The 19397-nt window shown below is 37.6% G+C and overlaps 2 protein-coding genes across 3 annotated transcripts in view; both read left to right on the plus strand.

Moving 5' to 3' along the window:
• GPR176 (G protein-coupled receptor 176) overlaps nucleotides 1–4982 on the plus strand; it is a 35238-nt gene extending 30256 nt beyond the window's left edge. The window contains 3 exon segments of the mRNA XM_017829769.1: nucleotides 247–499; nucleotides 2126–2936; nucleotides 2939–4982. Coding sequence (XP_017685258.1) covers nucleotides 247–499; nucleotides 2126–2936; nucleotides 2939–3220 — 1346 coding nt within the window. The 3' untranslated portion in view covers nucleotides 3221–4982.
• A 4954-nt stretch (nucleotides 4983–9936) lies between these two features.
• Nucleotides 9937–19397, plus strand: part of FSIP1 (fibrous sheath interacting protein 1) — a 90831-nt gene continuing 81370 nt past the window's right edge. For both annotated transcript variants that reach the window (XM_017829775.1, XM_017829774.1), the window contains exons 1-7: nucleotides 9937–10195; nucleotides 10904–11029; nucleotides 12355–12535; nucleotides 13462–13554; nucleotides 14864–15027; nucleotides 15935–16019; nucleotides 17947–18045. In XM_017829775.1, coding sequence (XP_017685264.1) covers nucleotides 10187–10195; nucleotides 10904–11029; nucleotides 12355–12535; nucleotides 13462–13554; nucleotides 14864–15027; nucleotides 15935–16019; nucleotides 17947–18045 — 757 coding nt within the window. In that variant the 5' untranslated portion in view covers nucleotides 9937–10186. The remainder of the gene's footprint in view (nucleotides 10196–10903; nucleotides 11030–12354; nucleotides 12536–13461; nucleotides 13555–14863; nucleotides 15028–15934; nucleotides 16020–17946; nucleotides 18046–19397) is intronic.

Below are 19397 nucleotides of genomic sequence, written 5' to 3' on the forward strand. Positions count from 1 at the left end.
GGCCCCGGCAGATGAACCTCAGGATTAAAGGGTGGGCTCAGTTCAGCGCACGCTGTGTCTCACCTAAAAAATCCACTGAGCAGGCTCGAAGGGTCAATGACCTTTCCCAAATCTTCGCTCGCGAAGACTGGCCATTATACTAGGGAACATTAAATTCTGTTAAGATTATTGTTGTTGGGGTTTGGGGGTAGTTATTTGTTTGTCTGTTATTTTTCCTTTGTTTATGCTTCCTGTCTCTACTCACAGGTAACACCATGGTGCTGTGGTCAACTTGCAGAACATCGCTACTTAAATCTGTAACAAGCCGATTCATTAAGAATTTGGCCTGCTCGGGGATCTGTGCCAGCCTAGTCTGTGTGCCTTTTGACATTGCTCTTAGTGCCAGTCCACACTGCTGCTGGTGGATCTATACGATGCTTTTCTGCAGAATTGCCAAGTTTCTGCACAAAGTCTTCTGCTCAGTGACCATCCTTAGTTTTCCAGCCATTGCTCTTGACAGGTAAGGGAGCAAATTTGCCATGATCCTGCACTTCCCTTTCTTCTTTTTCCCTTTGAAATATTTTTCTCCCTTTCATATTGTCTTGCTTTTGTTCTGGTGCTCTGTTTGCAGTGTACAGTTTCTCTCTAGAATGTTTTGGGAGAAATATTTTTGTAACAGTGAAAATCTTTAGTTTTCAGTTTACTCTGGTACCTCTGGAAATTTATAAAGGAGTTTGAGACTACAGATTTGTCTTCAGAGAAGTTTTTATATTTTCTTCCTGTTAATAATTCTTGGTCAGTAATGAATTTAAAAGCAGACAACTTCAGACTGTAGACGAGGTGCACATTTTTATCTGTGGAAATTGAAAGCCCTTGCCTGTTAGAAGGATTTACCAATGCCTGGAGGTAGATTGTCTATCAATGTCAAATTTCAAATGTAGATTTGTTTTAAAAAAAACAAACAAAATTAATACAACCAGAATTAGTTCAGAGAGTTTTTGTATGTAGATCAGTCTAAAACAAAAGTGACCCTTTGGACTGGCTAAGTTTTTTGATGCCATTCATGTTGCAAATTATTATCAGTCACTGATCCCACCTAAATGCACAGCTCTATCAGCTTGACAGTGACTGTAAGTTAGATATTCTTAAGGAAGGGTAGATACTGGTTTAATAAAGGACACGTTACTAAAATAGTAAACTTATACATGTTAGATAAAATTATTGTAAGTCTGTTATCATGTCTCACTGCAGAATATGCTAACTCTACAAAACCAAACTGTATACCTAATAAAGTGATATGTCTCTTACATGTTAATGCAGTGTCACTATCTATAGTGCACACCAGTGTTGCCAGTGGAACAGCATATTGTTTGCCCTTCACCAAGAAAACTTGTGATTTTCCTCACAAAAAGCACAAACTCCTACCACTTATAATAATAAGTGTGAAAAGTTAGGTCTGTCATGAAAACTCTGTGAGCTTAAAAATCCACAGCAATAGTCCAGTAGTAAGCAAACAATGAATCAGTGTCTGAAATTTGATGTGCATGTCAGAGATGCACTTTTTTTTTAAATGCACACTGAATGTTCAGTGTGCTCAGGGCCTTGCTGACCACAGCTTGTGCAAAACAAAACACCACTGTATTTCCAATAGATGGATACATGTAATTTGTCACCAACAGCTTTTTCCAAATATCCAAAGAAAAAAATCTATCATAAAGCAGCTTTTAAAATTAACTATGAGTCTGACTGTTCAGTGTGACATATCTGTGCCCCCATCATGTTTTTTGAAATTTTGAGTTGTGTGCAATGTACTGTTCTAGTTTACAAGTAAATGATGACATCTTCAAAATAATAGTCACATGCATCAGCCAAAGTGATGTAGTCTCAGTTATTGAAAGAATTGTTCACTACCAATAATGTGATCCTGAAGTTTCAATATTCATTTTTTTTCTACAGACAGACCTGCAAAGGCAGACCACTGAGGTTTTTTTTCTTTCATAAGCAGGTACTCAGTTGACAACCCAGTTAGGTATTTGGGATGTTACGCTCAGACAGCTCCTGTGAGAAGTTTTTCAAAAGGACTATGCTCATTATAGACTTCACCCTTTGCATTGTATCAATTATAATTTTATTTTTGTTTTGACAGATACTACTCTGTTTTATACCCTCTGGAAAGAAAAATAACTGATGCAAAATCCCGAGACCTGGTTATCTATATCTGGGCCCATGCAATAGTGGCCAGCATTCCAGTATTTGTTGTGACCAATGTGTTTGATATTTATGCCATGTCCACCTGTTCTGAATCTTGGAGTTACTCCCTTGGCCACCTGATATATGTCATCATCTATAACATCACCACTGTGATTGTACCAGTGGCTGTGGTATTTCTCTTTATGATTCTTATTCGCAGAGCACTGAGTGCCAGCCAGAAGAAAAAAGTCATCATAGCTGCATTAAGGACTCCTCAGAATACAGTTTCTATCCCATATGCCTCCCAGCGAGAAGCTGAACTTCATGTCATGCTGCTTTCTATGGTTATGATCTTTATTTTCTGCAGCGTCCCGTATGTGACTTTGGTGATTTATCGCACCATACTCAATATTTCAGATATTTCAGTCTTCTTGCTCCTCACTGCCATTTGGTTGCCCAAGGTCTCTTTGCTGGCCAACCCTTTGTTATTTTTAACTGTTAACAAATCAGTACGGAAGTGCTTAGTGGGGACAATAGTACAGCTGCACCGAAGGTTTAGCAGGAGAAACATTGTCAGCTCAGGTGGTGTTGTGGATGATAATCTGGAGCCCAATGTGCATTCGGGAAGCCAGCTTCTGGAGATGTTTCATATCGGGCAACAACAAATCTTCAAGCCAATGGAAGATGAGGAGAATGAGACCAAATCCATTGGCTCTGGTGACTTGCAGCAGAAAGAAATTCCTACCACCAGTTTAGAGATAGGACAGACTTTGGTTCACAGACAGTTGCAGACTCTGCAGCTCAGGTGGCCCCAGCTGTGCCCACAGAAGCTGATCCGATAAATGACAAGTATTCCATGCAGTTTGGTTTTGGACCCTTTGAGTTGCCTCCACAGTGGCTCTCAGAAAACCGAAACAGTAAGAAGCGACTCCTGCCCCCTTTGGGGAATACCCCTGAAGAGCTAATCCAGACAAAACAGCCCAAGTGTAAAGCAGAGAGAAAGGTCAGCAGAAACAATAAAGTCAGTATCTTTCCCAAGGTGGATTCTTAGTAAGAGCAGGAGCTTGAAGTGACAGAGGAAGGTCACTTTCTATTATATATGTGATCCCATGGATCTTTATTATGTTGAAATTTGTTTCAGGCTGATTTTTTTCTTGTGCCAAATATAATTTAAATGAACAAACAAAAGGAAAATGTATATATATACAAGTGTTCCTTATTAATATGAAATATTTCATGAAAATAATATATCAAAATATGGAAATTCTTAAATTTTATCTCTGAAATCCTTACAATGATACCTGTCTGATTAAATTTCAAAAAGTATATATGGCTTTGGGAACTCTGTATGGCTGAATTATGGAAATACATCAGTCAGTTTTCTGGGAAATCTCATGTTGTATTAAAATGGACTGGGTATCAAAGTAACTTAATAGGAAAGGCTGTAGAGAGCAGAAGACATACAACATGGGTAGTTCCTACTCTGGTGCAAATAGACATAGCAAGATTCTGCATATTTCATTAATGAAGTAAAAGGGACTATAAGTGCATTTGTTTTCTGTTAAGCCCATTTATTCAATCAGTGTTAAAGCTTACTGGATTTTTTTGCACAAATTAGTTACTAAGCATCTGCCGAACATCTAAAGTTTTTAAAAACCTAAACCACTGTTTTCTGGCATAAAACTTCCACAAAGCCAAGGATACCCAAATCATCACGTGTGTGAAACCTGAGAAAGACCTTTTTTGTAAAGACCCCAGATATATTCTTGTAGTTTTAAATAAAAACTGGATTGGAGATCATGCAGGACAAATCCTGACTCCAATAAACAAGTATGTATGTGCCAAGGGCATAAATAGAACACTTTGATCCTGTAATAAAGGGCATATACAAATGTTCCAACAGTGTAATGTATCCATTGTGTAAGTAACAAAGGCACAAACCTTAAACTTACCTGCTGATGCACTCTGCTGTTTTCTTATGGGAAAGCCAGCAAATGAAAGAAATGCGTTTGAAATGCTAGTAGCCTTTCTCTGAGTGTGACAATCTTAGTTTCTCAGTGACAACTGAACTGGTGAGTGAAGAAGCTGGTAACAGACCTCTAAAGGCAAAGGTTTATTAATGCAGTTTCTCACAATTGACAGAGGTAGAGAGGTTTTTCTTCTACCTTCACAGGTACAGATACCAACCATCCTGCTCCACTCATCTCACGGAGTAGATCACCCAGTGTATGAACATGAGACTTTCAAATCTGGTGCCTGATTCCTGAGTGAGCCACAGTCATGCCATCAGCACACCAGCCTTTCTGTGAGAACTCAGGCATTGTGATGCAGCTTGCCCCTCTTCATAACCACAGGCATATTGTCTTGTTTATAATGAATGTGAACTTTAAATTATATCTGTCTGTTAGGTGACCTAAAAGTATTGTAACCCTGACATTTTAATCCTTGTTCAGTTGCAAATAGTCTTTCATCTGCATTCACTGTTGTCTCTCTGGGTAGTTTCTTAAAAGCATAGTCTTACAATATCTGTTTATTCCTTGTGGTTTTCCTGTACTTTAGCCCTTTGCTGCATGCTGAACCGTTTTCTGTGGTTACTGTCTGTTTATGAAAGTAGTTTTCTTTAAAGCATACTTTTAACAGGACAAGGTGAAGAATCTTGACAAGTTCACAGTAACTTACTAAATCCAACCAGGTAATCTTAAAAGTGACAGAAAATTCTGCTGAAGCAGAATTTGGAGATGTACCCTTTCTTCCTTTGACATATTTGAAGAAAGTCACCAGCTTCTGATGATTCCAAGGTGGTGGATTTCTACAAGGCATTAAAAGCAAATGTTTTAATAAAAATATATTTAAAGAAAAGTGTGTATGTGTAAAATAAGTTTTTCTCCATTTCCTCTTTGGTTTCAGTGCACTTCACTTTTTGCTAGTTCAAGAGCTTCTCAGCTTGGGAGTAAGGAGCAGACTTTAAGGGGTCCAGATATGGGACAGTAGATATAGCTTGCCTGAAATCAGACAGAAGAAAGATTCCAGAAAAAAGTGGTCCTTCTGTGGCAGAGGTGGAAAAGTACCACAGCATGTATTTTTTTTTTGTCAATAAAAAGTTATTTAAATATATAATTAATATCCAGTGTCTCACAAGAACAAAAGTGAAGTACAAAGCAAAGCTGTGGGAATTTATGAAGAGAAAGCCTGGTGTACTTTGGCCTGTGCAAATAGATTTAAAGGCTAAATCTTACTACACAAGAATAAACCTGGAGAAAATAAAGTTAAAACTCATTATTCTACCACTTAGAGGGGGGAAATAGAGCACATATTAAACAAAAGAAAAAATAGTTTAAAAAGGATGAAAAGAGTATGGGGACAATGTCAATTTACTATTCTGAGATATCCTTAAGAAATACTGTTAAAATTCAAACATCATGTAAAAATAATATAAAACCCCCAAACCCAACAAAAAAACAACACAGTCCTTCAATACTAAATAATGCTATGTTGGTTGAATACTTGAGAGCAGTTTATTTTGCACAATGGGAAAACCTTCCACAGAAAAGCAGTCTTTTAGAAACTCTACAAGTATTCTACTGTAGAACAGATCTAATTGTTACTAAACTGCAATAATTTAATGAACACAGTTGTTCTGGTTTTAAAAATACACCCATAGGTAATGTTTTCCAGAAAAGGATGGCTATATTTCTGTAATGAGTTTTCTTCTATTCTGCTCCCTGTTTCCTGGGATAATAATTACTGCATAAGTAAGACTATAAGTTGAAGAACAAAGAGGAAAGTCAGGATGTTTCTCCAGATCAGTTGATGGGGACTTAGAAGCTGGTTCCAACTAAAAAGAATCTGCCCTATAAGTTGTTATGACAATAACTATGGACATGATTACATGCCGCACAGAACTCAAGTTGTTCCTCTTGTTCATGTCACCTGACTTTGCACTGCATAATTTGATAAAGAATGTAAACATTAAAAAAGCAAAATCCTTGCCTTCTAATCTTACTTGACATAAGTTACTGTGTAAATGTGCTTTAACCCACATAGAAGTCAGTGCATTATGTCAGTATGATATAATCAATGGGTTTATTTTTTTGGGCCTTGAAGGACTCACCCTCCCTCCTCCAAAAGATATGGCTGAAGTCCTGCCTTCAGACTTAAAACTTCCTTACCTTTTCAAAAGACGACTCTTTCTTATTTTAGTTGGAGCAACTTTCTCTGTGCAAAACAGGGATATTAGCAGGATTTCTAAACTAGTCATAATGATGTTTTTAACTATCAAACTGGGACCACAAGGTTAGTTACTGCAATCTTGAGTGATTTATAATTCAAAGACAGTTTAGAAAAACAACAAAACATGACACATCTTGTGGAAAGCTGCAGAACTCCAGATGCAGATGCTTGCACTCATAAGCAGGTTGATTCCTCCCCTCCCTGGTGTCCTTGGAGGACACAGAAGGGGAACAGCAGGAACCGGCCCCAAATGGTCTTTGTTCTACATCTGTTTTAAGTCTGCTAAACTAACCAAAGGTGGTGAAGGGTACACACAAGCTGATTTTTCTGTATGGTTTCTTCAGGGATAATATGAGTGGCATGCAGAAGCATTCTTACGTCTGTGAAAGGCTCTCTGCAAGCACATAGCAGAGTTCTGCAGTTTCTGTTGTTCTTCCCTGTGAGGAGAAAGTTCTGTTGTTTATTCTCTGTGAGAAAGCGGACTGTTTTTTAAAGCAAGCATAAGAATTATCAAGTGAGATCCAATTCCTGAATATACATTTGTTAATGCAAAACAGGGTTTCTCTAACAGCTGTTCTTCATCACAAGGTTCTCTGTGGCTAAGTATAATGCACTGAAATGCTGATTTACTCCAGAAATTCCTTTGTGCACACTGCTTGACTAAGGAGTATTATAGCTTCTTTGCCTCCATTTTCTGTAAAACTAAACCGTCTACTTTTTGCCTGGATCACATCCTAAGCTGCACAAGAAGGTCCTGAGACACTTGCAGGATCACATTGTTTGGTTTCCCTTGTGCCTGTCTGGTAGCAAACTCCCAACACACTGCACGCCGTGGCATGAGAAATTTCAGCACAACACAATCCATCTTGAGCTCCTGCTTCCTATGCTCTCCTGTTGTCCTGTAGCAGGTGGGGCAACATGAAAGAGCTTTGTCAAGGCACAAACTTTGCAGTACAAGTCAAAGAATGAAAACCTGGCTTTATTAAACAAAATGGAAGTTTTACCATTGACTCTGGACTTTGCATTTTAGTTTGGCCTGTCTTTGTCAGCTGACAGGTGACCGCGCTGTATCACTATAGCTGATGGAGCACTCTGCAGAACTCTACTCCTCCTCACTGAGGGTTTCTAGAAAAAGTTGGAATATGACCAAAATTTCTGGCTCTTTGCCCTTGACTTGGCACATGCCAGTCAAAAGATGTCAATACATAATCTATTTGTCCTTTGAAGGAAAAGGGTCTGTTTATTGCCCTAACATTTAGAGGAATTAATATAGTGAATATTAGTTGTGCTTGTCCTGAGCTGAGTACTAGCACTGCTACAGCCTACCTTAAAAATATTACCTTTGGTAAATAAAAGGTAGTTCAGGTGAGTACACAAAAGGATATTAAAAATAATCAAAGATAAATAACTAATGAGCCTTAAACAAAGTCTTGGTAATTTTTTCTCCAACATGTATGAGACAATGAAAGTGTCTTGGCTACTTTTTTGTGTATTAAAATGCTTTTGAGCAGAGGAGTATGGAGATAAGCAGTAGCAATTGGGAACAAGTTCCCTATATTCCTCCTCTCATTTGTGCTTCTTTTTGATTGGATTAGGAAGAAAGCAATAAATGAATTCTGTTACTACGGTGACTGTGTTCTAAGTATCAAGACAGCTTGTCTAAATGTGACTTCCTATCTTTTAGGATGAAAGGTACATCTTGGAGTACTTTTCTTGCTGTGCCCTTCCTAGACGTAAGAGTTTTTTCCATTCTAAGCCTTTTTTATTTTTTTAATCATCATACTTCTGAGAAGTATCTACTTTAGCTTGGAATAAAACTGACCTGTTCCTGGAAAGACAAAAAAAAAAAAATCACACCTTTGGTTCTGCTCATCTAGTTCAAGTTTCAATATAAGTACACCTGCCACCTATAACAATATTTGAGATTCTGTAATATTTAATGATGCTTACAAAGTTCAGTCCTCTTATTGGACTGGAAGACTCTTATAACCTGATCTAGAGGATTTGAGATGAACTCTGTGAATCTCTTCTTTTCCTCTCCAAGTCTAATAGGACATGTAACACTCATAAATCATAAGTTCAACTGCAGTTTGAGATATCCCTGCCAAACCATTATTACTCACTCTCAGGTGTGACAGCCTCATAGAAAACCTTCACTGATTCCATATGACAAGCAGCAGTAAGGAGCCTATTCCTGTACCACTTTCAAAGGAGTTTTATGTCTGTTTTTTACCAGATTCGGAGCTGGATGTTCTCCTTTCATGGACTTTTCTGAGGTTTTAGGCAGTCTCTAATAGGGAAGCTGATAGCAAGTCAAATTCTGTCAGCTGTTAAGTATATACACTGCACTGTAGAAAGAAATAAATACTGGGGCAGTTATACCTAGCTGCTTACCTCATTATTCATAGCTAATTTAATTCCTAATACAGCAAATGCCAGATTTTAGTTTAGCCAGTTCTGAATTATATTATCCATTTTACTGCTTTCTCATTGCCATTACTGGCCTTGAATACTTAAATACCTTAAATGCAGATGTAAATGTTAATTCTTCTATTTTTTGCTTCAAATCATCCTCTGCACCATCTGGAAAACACCACAGGTTCCTAACACCACTGTGGTATTGCATTAGCAATTGCAAGACTTAAGTTAGAATTTTAACATACCCAGAGCTTAGGAAGGAGGCTAAAACAGAGAGAGTTCACTAGTGCATTTCTTGTGTTTGTCTTCAGTTAACTGTAAACCACATTGCATTGTTATGACACTAAATAGAAGGAACAAAGTGCTCTCTTATTGGCAAAACTGACAGTAAAATGCCATACTATAAGCATCAATGGAAACTCTATTACTTTGAATGAGATTCACTTAGTTTTTTTGAACTGTTTCCTGTAAATTTTTGCTGCCAGTGAAAACCCGCTTTGACGTACCCGAGTATCAGAGTTAGTTGTAGGAGCCAGTAATTTTGCAAGTTAATCAGAACACATGAATTAACCCTCTCATATTGTTTAAATGCAGAAAAGATATGAAAAGGGATGGGATTAGGAAGCCAATTACACTCCTTTATTAATCAGATTCCTTACTAACAGTGAATATTCAAGTAAAAAATGGTGACCACAGTAATAATTTTAACGTTTATTTTAAAGTGATTCACCTATCCTTGTTGACAAATAAACCTGACACAATGCAGGAGCCTAGACAAACAAGACTAGCAAAAGAAGCAATAATAATTCACAGCAGAAAGACACTGTTTAGAAAGGTCAGTACAGTAACTTTTCTGTAGCTCAAACGGGCCCGGCACAGCCCTGCGGGGGGACATGAGGAGGGGAAGGGCGCCCTTCAAGCAGCACTTCTCTCTGTCAGGGCGGAGTGGGCAGAGCTCCAGCGCGGCTCCCTGCGGGACAGCTCAGTCGTGCCCGCATCCCTGGCAAGGACGGCGAGGCCGCGGGAGCGGCCCGGCCGCCACCAACGGCACCGCCCGGGCAGTGCGGACGTGCCGCTATCGCGAGACCCCGCGGGGACGGTCGTCATGGGAACGGCGGCGGCGGCTCCGCGGGTCCTGCCGCCCTCCCGCGGTGAGAACGGGGCTCTTCTGTCCCGCCCGCCTTCCCTCCCAAAAAATCCACGGGCGCTGTGGGCCATGCTGCTGGCAGAGGCCTCGTGTAGGCCAGAACTCCTAAGGGAATAGGGGGCCTCCCGGCTGGCCGCGGTGGGAAGCGGGACTGCAGCTTCATCGGGCGTGGAGGCACGTGGTGATTGGTGTAAAGAGGCCTCTGCGGGGGATGAGCCCGGGATGCACGAGGTGAAGTGAATGGATACAAACTACTCTTTTTCTTCTCTGCCGGCTTTTTATACCTTTTTATGTTACAGACTTGTGTACAGGACTCGGTTTGCTCCGTTTCTTGTGCTGAAATAAAGAGCTATATTCATTTGGGCCTTCAGAGAGTTGCCAGCGCATGTCACATACTCAAGATGTTTAGTTCCTGGGAATTCACACAGTTTTTGCAGAGAAACATGCATTTCTGTGGTTTAAACTCAGAACAGCTGAGATGGGGAATGTGATCATTTGGAATTTGGAACTTCCCCCGTTTAACATAAATAGCTTTTGGCAGCTTTAGTTGTGTTCAAGATGTCTCTAAAATGCCCTAATTCTTTTGTTTGGGCTAACTTAGCCAGTCCAGTAGTTTTTAAGAAAAAAAAAAAAAGAACCATGATAATTTCTCCATTGTGAGATTACTTTTAAGATTTATACCATTTGAAGTTTCTTTGATAGTAAGCACATTTGAATACTTTGGTTGGCTTGATGATATAAATGTATATTTGCACCTATATTAAAACATGTATAATTGAGTAGCAAGCTGATCTAAATTGGAAAGACCTCTCAATATGGAATTTCTAGAAAGGATTTGAAACTTGTTTGATCTACATCTGAAATAGTACAAGACTTGTATTGCTTTACTATGGAACTGATAGTTTGAAGGGTTGTTTTTGAATTTTTTCCCAATTTTAGGTAACAATGGACATTACAAGTGGGAGCACAGATGACATTTCAAGGCCTGCATCTAGCTCAAAACCCAATTGTGGATCTTTGAATACATCTATGGAGTTACTAACACCAGAACCACATTTGCAAAAGGTAATTCTCACCTTCAGCAGGTTAGAAACTCTATGCCTAATTCTTCATAAGAATGCTAAAAGGTAATATTCTGCTTTTTTAGCTTCATATGCAGTTCTGGGCTCTGCAGGTGTGCTAAGGGCTTATGTGAACATTCATGATGTGATCTGCTCCTTATGCAGCAATGGAATAATTTTTAATTTCATTTTGGTGAATCTGTGTTACTTTTATATTTGCCACAAAAAGGGTAATTTAGCACTGCAACCTGGAAAACTTGGTTGTCTTCCTTTTTATATTTAATCGTATTATTAAATAAATTCTGTTTTAAGGTAAAAACATTTGAAATTCTGTCAGTAATATGTAAATACACAGCTATAGGTTGTTAATCCATGAGCAGTCTGTGAATAATTTCACTTTCATCCCATTTGTGCTTTTAAATTTAAATTGGAACAAAATGTATTTTGCTTATTAAAAGAAATCATTTGAGCAATCCTCACAAGTTGAATTTTTGACTACAGAGTTCTCTCTGGGTATTTTTGGGTTAAGTTTAAAAACCAATTCATACTATTCCAAGAAATGTCAGCTCTAGGAATTTAGTAAAGTCTATTGGAAGTAGGTGTTCATCCATCCTCTGAGAAAGTTAGTACTGGGGATTAGCTTAATTTTGGGGATGGGATATGAGATAAATTTGTTGGGATGTAGGAACTAGGCCTTGGGAATTGGAGATTTAGATTGATTTACTTAGCTTAGTCCAATTGTGTTGTACCTCTTCTCACTTGTCTGTAGAATGGGATCATACTTAGATGCTTCACAGAAGTATTAAAATATTTTTTTATAGATTCACAGTCGGGTATTGACGTTAACAGCAGATAACTTTGAATCCAAGTTCTGATCTAAACTTACCAGCTATCGAATGGAAATTGTAATCTCTTGAGAGTGATGAATTAAGCATGAGCTTTTCAGCCTTTCTTTGTAGTATGAGCAAGAGATTGGGATGCTTCATGTTGCAGAGCACTCACAGTCTGGAAATGGATGAGATTGTTTTACACACAGACTCATGTGTGGTTGTCTGTGTAATAATTATTTGTAATTAATTGTAATAATTTCCTAGCATAGCAGTCCCAGATTTGGCAGTCTGTGGAATGACGAGCTTGAGAATCAAAGTGTTAACTAAGGAACTGAGTTCTGTATCAGACTTGAAAATGGTTCTTTTATTTAAGAAGTACACTTAAATATTGTGCAGAATTGTTGTCGGCCTTTGTGATAGCATGTGAGTATTGTGATTACCCAAAATCTTCTCCCAAAATATTTCTGTCTTTATGGTTGTAATAATTTGCATTTCATAGGTTGATTCACTTGTCAGTGTGGCTGATGGTTATCAGAGAGGCAGTCTAGAAGATTGCTGTCCAGCAGAAAACAAAAGAGAGAAATCTAATGTCCAGGCAGTAAGAACAGATCAGCAAACCACAGTGGAGAGTACGATCTTCTCTCTTCAGAAATGTGTACAGAATCCCAACGAATTGTCAGGTGCGGAAACGACTAACACTTTCTCGTGTTGGGACTAGACCAAATATGAGGTTTGTGTAGTTTGGGTAAAATTCTATTGGTGGAAGGAAAAGAGGTTGCAAATAGGTAACATTCTAGAAAAGAAGATGTCAAAATCCATACCTTCACTTCTCTTCACTATTTGGAATCCATCTTTGGAAGAAATGGGTTATTACTGCCAGTAAAGTACAGCATATCTTTTGTGGCCTCGTAAGCTGTGATCTGCACCTTGGTGACGGCCTAAAAGATTGGGAGAAAGCATCTGTGTGTGTGCAGTGGGTTGACCCAGGCTGGATGCCAGGCACCCACCAAAGTGGCTCTCTCAATCCCCTCTGCAACTGGACAGAAAAGAGAAAATATAACATAGGGTTCATGGATTGAGATAAGGTCCAAGAGAGAGATCACTCACCAGAAACCATCATGGGCAAAACAGACTCGAAATGAGGATATTAACTGAATTTATTACTAACAAAGTCAGAGGAAGATGAGAAGTAAAATAAATCTTAAAAGCACCTTCCTTCCACCCCTCCCTCCTTCCCAAACTCTACCTCCTCCCCTCCACTGGCACAGGGAATGGGGGTTACAGTCAGTTTGTCACAGGTTGTGATGCTGCTGGTCAGGGATGAGAGTCTTTCTGCGCTCCACCGTGGGGTCCCTCCCATGGGAGACAGTCCTCCACAAACTTCTCCAACATATTTGAAGCAGAAGTTTGGATACCTTCTTCAAATTTAGTTAAGAATTGGGGCCAAAAGAAATCCCTTGATTCCTGCTCCTGCATTTAACATGAGTCCCGGTGTACTAGTCCATACCATTTTTTAAACTAATCCCTGCAGAGGCTCTGTGGGGATCCTTAACTCACAAAAATGGATCTGGGTTATTGTGAAAGGCTTTTTCCCTGTGTTTTTCAGGATGTAGCTCTAATTCAGATTGTGAAGACATTGAAACATGGACTTTGAAATTCTGTGAACCTTTCCAAGGAAAACCAAGTACTGCAAAATCAGGTATTGCTTTTCAGGTGTATAAACTGAACAGTTTAATAAAACTTTTTTATTTTCCTTTTCTTATTAATGCTCCTAGGAGAGTTTGTGACTCAAGTGTATTTCTGTGTCTATTATGTAGTTATAAAAAAATACTACAAATTGAAAACATATATGCATTGCACTATTCAAGAGGTGTTGGATGAATTCTTTGTTTAAAGATTGTTTTATTAATAGATATTCACTTTCTTTAATGTTATGATGTAATTTAGTTTTACCTGCATTTGGTCAGGCAGAATCCAGGGGTGATTCTTTCCAGTGCAGCAGTGCATGATACTTTTTTTTCAGAACAGAAATTGGATAGAATTTAACCTCAAAATTTAAACCCATCTGCTGGGTTTAGGCCAGTTGAAATAAGAGCTCTTTTTTTACCCTCTGTCCTTGGAGTTTCCCTGGAGCTCACTTAGATTTTTATAGCTTTTATAGCTTTCCCCTTGTTTTATCACTCATCTATTTTATGGCATAAAGTAGACCAATGCATTACAATAAATGCTTGGATCAATGACCTCTAAGATTAGAAAATGAAAGAGAGTATTGAAGGACTCCAAAATTTGGAAGTCTGTGGGATAGGGACAGTGCTACAAGTGTTCTACTTGTGATGTGGAAACTAAGTTTGGCCAGGAAGGAGGACATGGCGTGAGGATGCTATAGGAAGGGGAGAAGCTGAAAGTGATCAGAAATTGTGGTTTGCATATTTAGGAAAGAAAAAGAGACAGTACAGAAATCTACTTTAATTAAATAATGATAGTTTTCATAATGTTTCATAATTTCTATTTTTCATAGCAACATTATCAGAATCTGGTTTGTCTGAGATATAAGTCAAGACTGAAACTTCTGTAACATTTAAAGGTAGAGATATTAGAAGGTCTCAACCCCAGAGTTATTAATTTCAACATATGTTCTACTTGTCAGGTTGAAGACATTCTTTTTATTTTTAAGCTTTGTGATTTTTGCTGATACTGTGGAGATGTTGTCAGTCTTCCATTATAACTTTGAATCAAATCACTTGCCCGAAATGGGTCTCTTCCTCTCCCACACCTCCATATCCAACTGCTATAACTCAGAGGTTGATTCAGCATTCTATTGCAAAGACTTCTGTATTTTTCCCTGCTACAAACAGGTTTAGAAGTTAACATGGTATATGTGCTTGACAGTAGTTGTACTCTTGTCTATTGTTGTTAGCAAATTACTTGTTGTGCTTTTTAGTGTTTGTTTGGGGTTTTTTTGAGTTGACATGCTTCAAGCTAACATTAATTTTAAATATATTCTACAGCAAACTTGAAATGTTCTGAAGACACAGATGTAGATCCTCAGATTCAAGCAGCTATAAAGAAAATGAATAAACTTGACACAATACTTGAAAAGCAACATCTTAAGGAGATAGCAATTAAAAAACAAGGCAAAGAAATGAGGGCAGTGCTCTGGGAAGAACTTCAGGTTAGGAGTGTTCTGCTTATTTTGTGAATGGTGAATCTTAGACTTATAGAATTATATTTCACAGAAGCATTATTTTAATAATTAACTCACAGTTGGCTGATTAAAGTGAAGAAATGAATTTTAAAAAGTAACATTGGATAGGTTTTAATATATATTGGCTAGGCAGGCTTTGAAAAAAGGCCATGGTCCTTGAAAATTGATAAGACTGATTGTCAAATATACAGCTGTCTAGGTGTGGTCTACTAGCATAGTATTATACTTCAGTTCACTACTTGCAGGTATGATAAATTGTGACAAGAGGTAGTGTCTGTGAACCCAGGATGAAAAGCGTTTATTCTGCTCTAGTATGACCATTCTTAAGCCCATCTATTTCAGTACTGTCTATTGTTGAAGAAATAGAGATGCCCCCTGAAAAAGGCATAAGAATGTTACAGCACAAATTCCTTCACACTATTCCTACTCTCACCTCTAGCAATTAAATGCCACTTTAAGCCTTGAAACAGGTTAGAATTTCTTCTGAGGTTAAGTATTGTATATTTTGCATGAATACAAATGTGAGTTGCTAAAAAGACACGACTGGTTTGACTGCATCTCATAAGTTCATTGGATTTGGATTTGGGGCCCCGTATATGTTACAGAACTTCTTTGACTTGTGAAATGTGTCTCCAAATAAGAGATAATATGTAACAGAGGCTTTAAAGTTCCACTGTACTTTTATCAGAAATTCAGATGTTCAGATAACCTCAAGAAGAAAACAAAGTAGTAAGTAAATGTTGCCACTGAACAAGGAATTTTTAATAGGGTCTGAAGTTCATTAGATTTGATAAGCAGATGTGTTTCACTTTAAAGAATTTACTTTAAATATGTGCATGTATCTATATATTTACACTTTATTCCTTTTGAATAGTCTATCAGAACCAGAGGAGGCCACGAGGAGATAGAAAACACAAACCTCTTTTTAGCTTTGTTCTCATCGTGGCAGGATACAGCTGGTAAGTAAAAAGAAATAAATACCCTTATATAATTATCCTATATTTTGATTACTGTTCATATTTTTGTTGGATATGAGAAAAGTAAAGCTTTCAAACCTTTACAATAGAATAATATTTGCATGAAAAAAGTGTATAAATGGAATATTTGAAAAATCAACTGACATAATTTTTGCATTAACGCAAATGTAGAAATTGTACTTTACCATTAATTTTGCTTATAGAAACTGCATTTTTTCAAAGAACTGGATATTCTAGAAGGGTAGAAGTCCAACAAAAGTAAAGACTGCATTTTTCAAGTTATTGGCAAACACACATGATTTTTTGCAGGAGGAGGGAGAACAAAACCAGACCGAATTTGTTAAGAATATACCATGTCAAATCTTCGTGAGAATAGTTTTTAAAAAATTGCTGTTTGAATAATCTGTGTGGGTGCTGGAGTTCTCAGAGACGTGTCAATCATGTGCATGTTTTGCATCCCATCCTTCATCTGTATACCTTTGGTGAAAGGGTTTCTTGGCTGAAAGGAAGCAGAATTTTGGTTCATCCTGTTTTTATCCTTGTTGGGGAGAGAACAAAGATTTGAGGTCTGAATGGTTATAAATGAGCAGAAGTCTCAGCTTGAATGTTGGATGTACATGCATAAAAATGGTAACAATATGTAATTAAAACATTTCAGCAAAACTTACTATTGCAAGTAACCTGGTTTTATTTCTATGCTAATATTTGGGTTATTAAGGGAGCAAAACAGAATTTGATACAGGTGATATTTAGAAAGTCTCCAGTAGATGTCAGGACATATTAAAAAAACAGTAGACAAGAAAGACTGCTAACAAACCTCCTTTTTTTCAAAGGTTACTCCTGCATCATATGTTTTCTGGTGTACTTTACTGACAAAACTCTGTGTAGTTTAGATTTATATTTTTCCTCTAGCTTGATCTTTATCTTAACTTTTTGTAATATGCTAGTGCCTTACTTTTAAGGTCTTATTTATTTATGTATGTATTTATTTATTTAAATGAGTGCCCTCATAGCTGCATTTGTTGATACTGCAATGGAATGCAGTTCATATATTTTGCTTTTCAGAACTTGAATTTGATAGAGCTTTATTAAGTAAATTACATAGGGGAGCTATTTAATGATAGCTTTTAATGTGGCTGTGAAATCAAACACAAGTTCCACGTATAAAAAAAGTGTCCCAGCCTGTCAGGGACAGCAAAACCCTCTGGCACACTCACAGCAGAAATGTAAATCAGAAGTTAATTAAATGGCCTTAAATTCATTACCCAGTGGTCTGTATATCAAAATCGTACTTTTGAGTCCATTGCACTTCCTACTACTGGATATTGTTTGTTTTTTTCCTTGTGAAAAACACGTAATTCAAGTGGTTCTTTGCAATATGAGTTCTTTTCTGTAAGTGCTAGGTGTATAGACTACAAGTTATTGTTATATTTCTAGTTGATACATGTCAATACTATGATTTCTTTTCTTTGTGTGCTGAAACAAGTAGGGTGCTGTTTTTCTAGACTATACCCTTGACCTAAGCCACTTGGAAGTCTAATAATTCATGCATAGGCAGACACCAGCTGTGAAAATCTGGATACTTCATTTTCATTCAAATTTCTAGATGATTTGCCACATGGTGTCTGCAGAGGCATTTGAACTTCAGGGCCTTGGGCTATGGCTTTGAGAATGTGACTAATTGTCCTCTATGGGCAGTAGCTGTTAAAAACAAAAATATGAAACAGCATACTTATTCAGGACTCACATCTTACACTTTCCCCCTTCTTTATTTCTTGAGAAGTAAGGTGTTTATGTAATTTATCCAAGTGAATTTCTTTAACTTTCATGTGTGAGATATTATAGCACATGAAGCTAGATCTTCTTTAGATGCACTTCAGTTAAATTTTACTGAAAAAATTCCTTGCAGATCCCTCCCATACTAAAGAAAATGAAATATGTACTTCAGTAATTCACACACAAATGAATCCAGAAGATTATGATTGTCATCAAGCCCAACGAAGCAAGGGTAAGCTTTATTAATTGTACAGTTTGTATTTTTGGATATGACAAAACAACATGCAGTGGGTGGGTAATGAAGACTCAACCTTTGTGGATAGACCAATGAAATGGTAAAAAGCAGGGTTGCTTACTGGAATGGCAGTAGTTCTGACTTTTTTTGCAAATGATAAAAGAGAATAGTTTTGTGACTTATCTAAAACATTTTACTCAAGAAAATTTTTACTTTTGGGTTTATAAAACCATTTGCCTTTCATTTCAAAATGAAAAGGTGTGCAACTGATATATGCTAAAATGTATCCTTGGTTATTCATGGAAATTCTTTAAAATATTCTCTTTGCTGTTACTCTAGGGTATCATAACTTTACTTAGTAGGCTTATATTCAAGAAACCATATCAAAATGATGAGTGGTGCTGTATATAGTTGCAACTATTCTGTTTTGGGGGTTTTTTCAGCAGAAATTGTATGGATTTGTGACAAATATAAATCTTCAGACAACTTATTTTTTATTTTGTTATGCTGATTATTGTGAAGTCTGCATTGCTTTTATGGATTAAGTACTTTCTGGCAAAACTCAAACACCTGCTGATTCTTTTAGAGATCACTTGTTAACGTGCACTGTATAGACATTTAAATTGCTGGTAGTAGCGTAGTGTGTCCAACACTTTAAAATAAATGGAATTGTGCCTTTATGCCTCTGTTGTTTCCCTATTTGAAATTCGAATTTGCGTGGCTGAGTAACTTTTCACATGTGTTGTGACATATGAAAAATAGCTTTGGCTGCCATTGCTATCACCTGCAATTGTTTATTTCTTTGTCATCTACCATTCTGTGTAAACAGAAGGACTCTATCTTCCTGGTGACTGGCTAAGATGACAAGGACATAATAAACGTGCGTTCCTCAAGGCCGAACCATTGATGGCATCAAAATCTCTGCAGTTTGTAGAATGTGACTGCATGTTTTAGGTTTTGAACATGGACCTCATTTTATCACTTAGTCCACCAATATGCAGCCTTAACTTTGTGGGCTGGAGCAGTGCTTTGCTTTTCATTTCTCTGTATTCCTATCATGTGTCTTCACTCTTCCCTTAAAATGAAACTTGACTCTCAGCTTCCACCTTCAAGGTTTCTGAGTTGTACTGGAGTGCCACTGAATAGCAACATAGGTTTCATTACCAATATTCAGGACAGCACTGACTTCTCAAGCTTCCAGTACACAGGGGTGGTTGGGAGTTGCGATCTCTTGCTCTATTTTGAGATGTTCTACATGCTCCTAATTTAGGAACATGTGAAGTAGAGATTGCTTACAGCTTGTGGGCAATACATTGCTTAAATGACTTTTACTGTTTCTTCTGGAGACT

Source organism: Lepidothrix coronata, unplaced genomic scaffold, assembly GCF_001604755.1.
Source record: "Lepidothrix coronata isolate B3197 unplaced genomic scaffold, Lepidothrix_coronata-1.0 Scaffold168, whole genome shotgun sequence".
In the NCBI taxonomy this organism is placed as follows: Eukaryota; Metazoa; Chordata; class Aves; order Passeriformes; family Pipridae; genus Lepidothrix; species Lepidothrix coronata.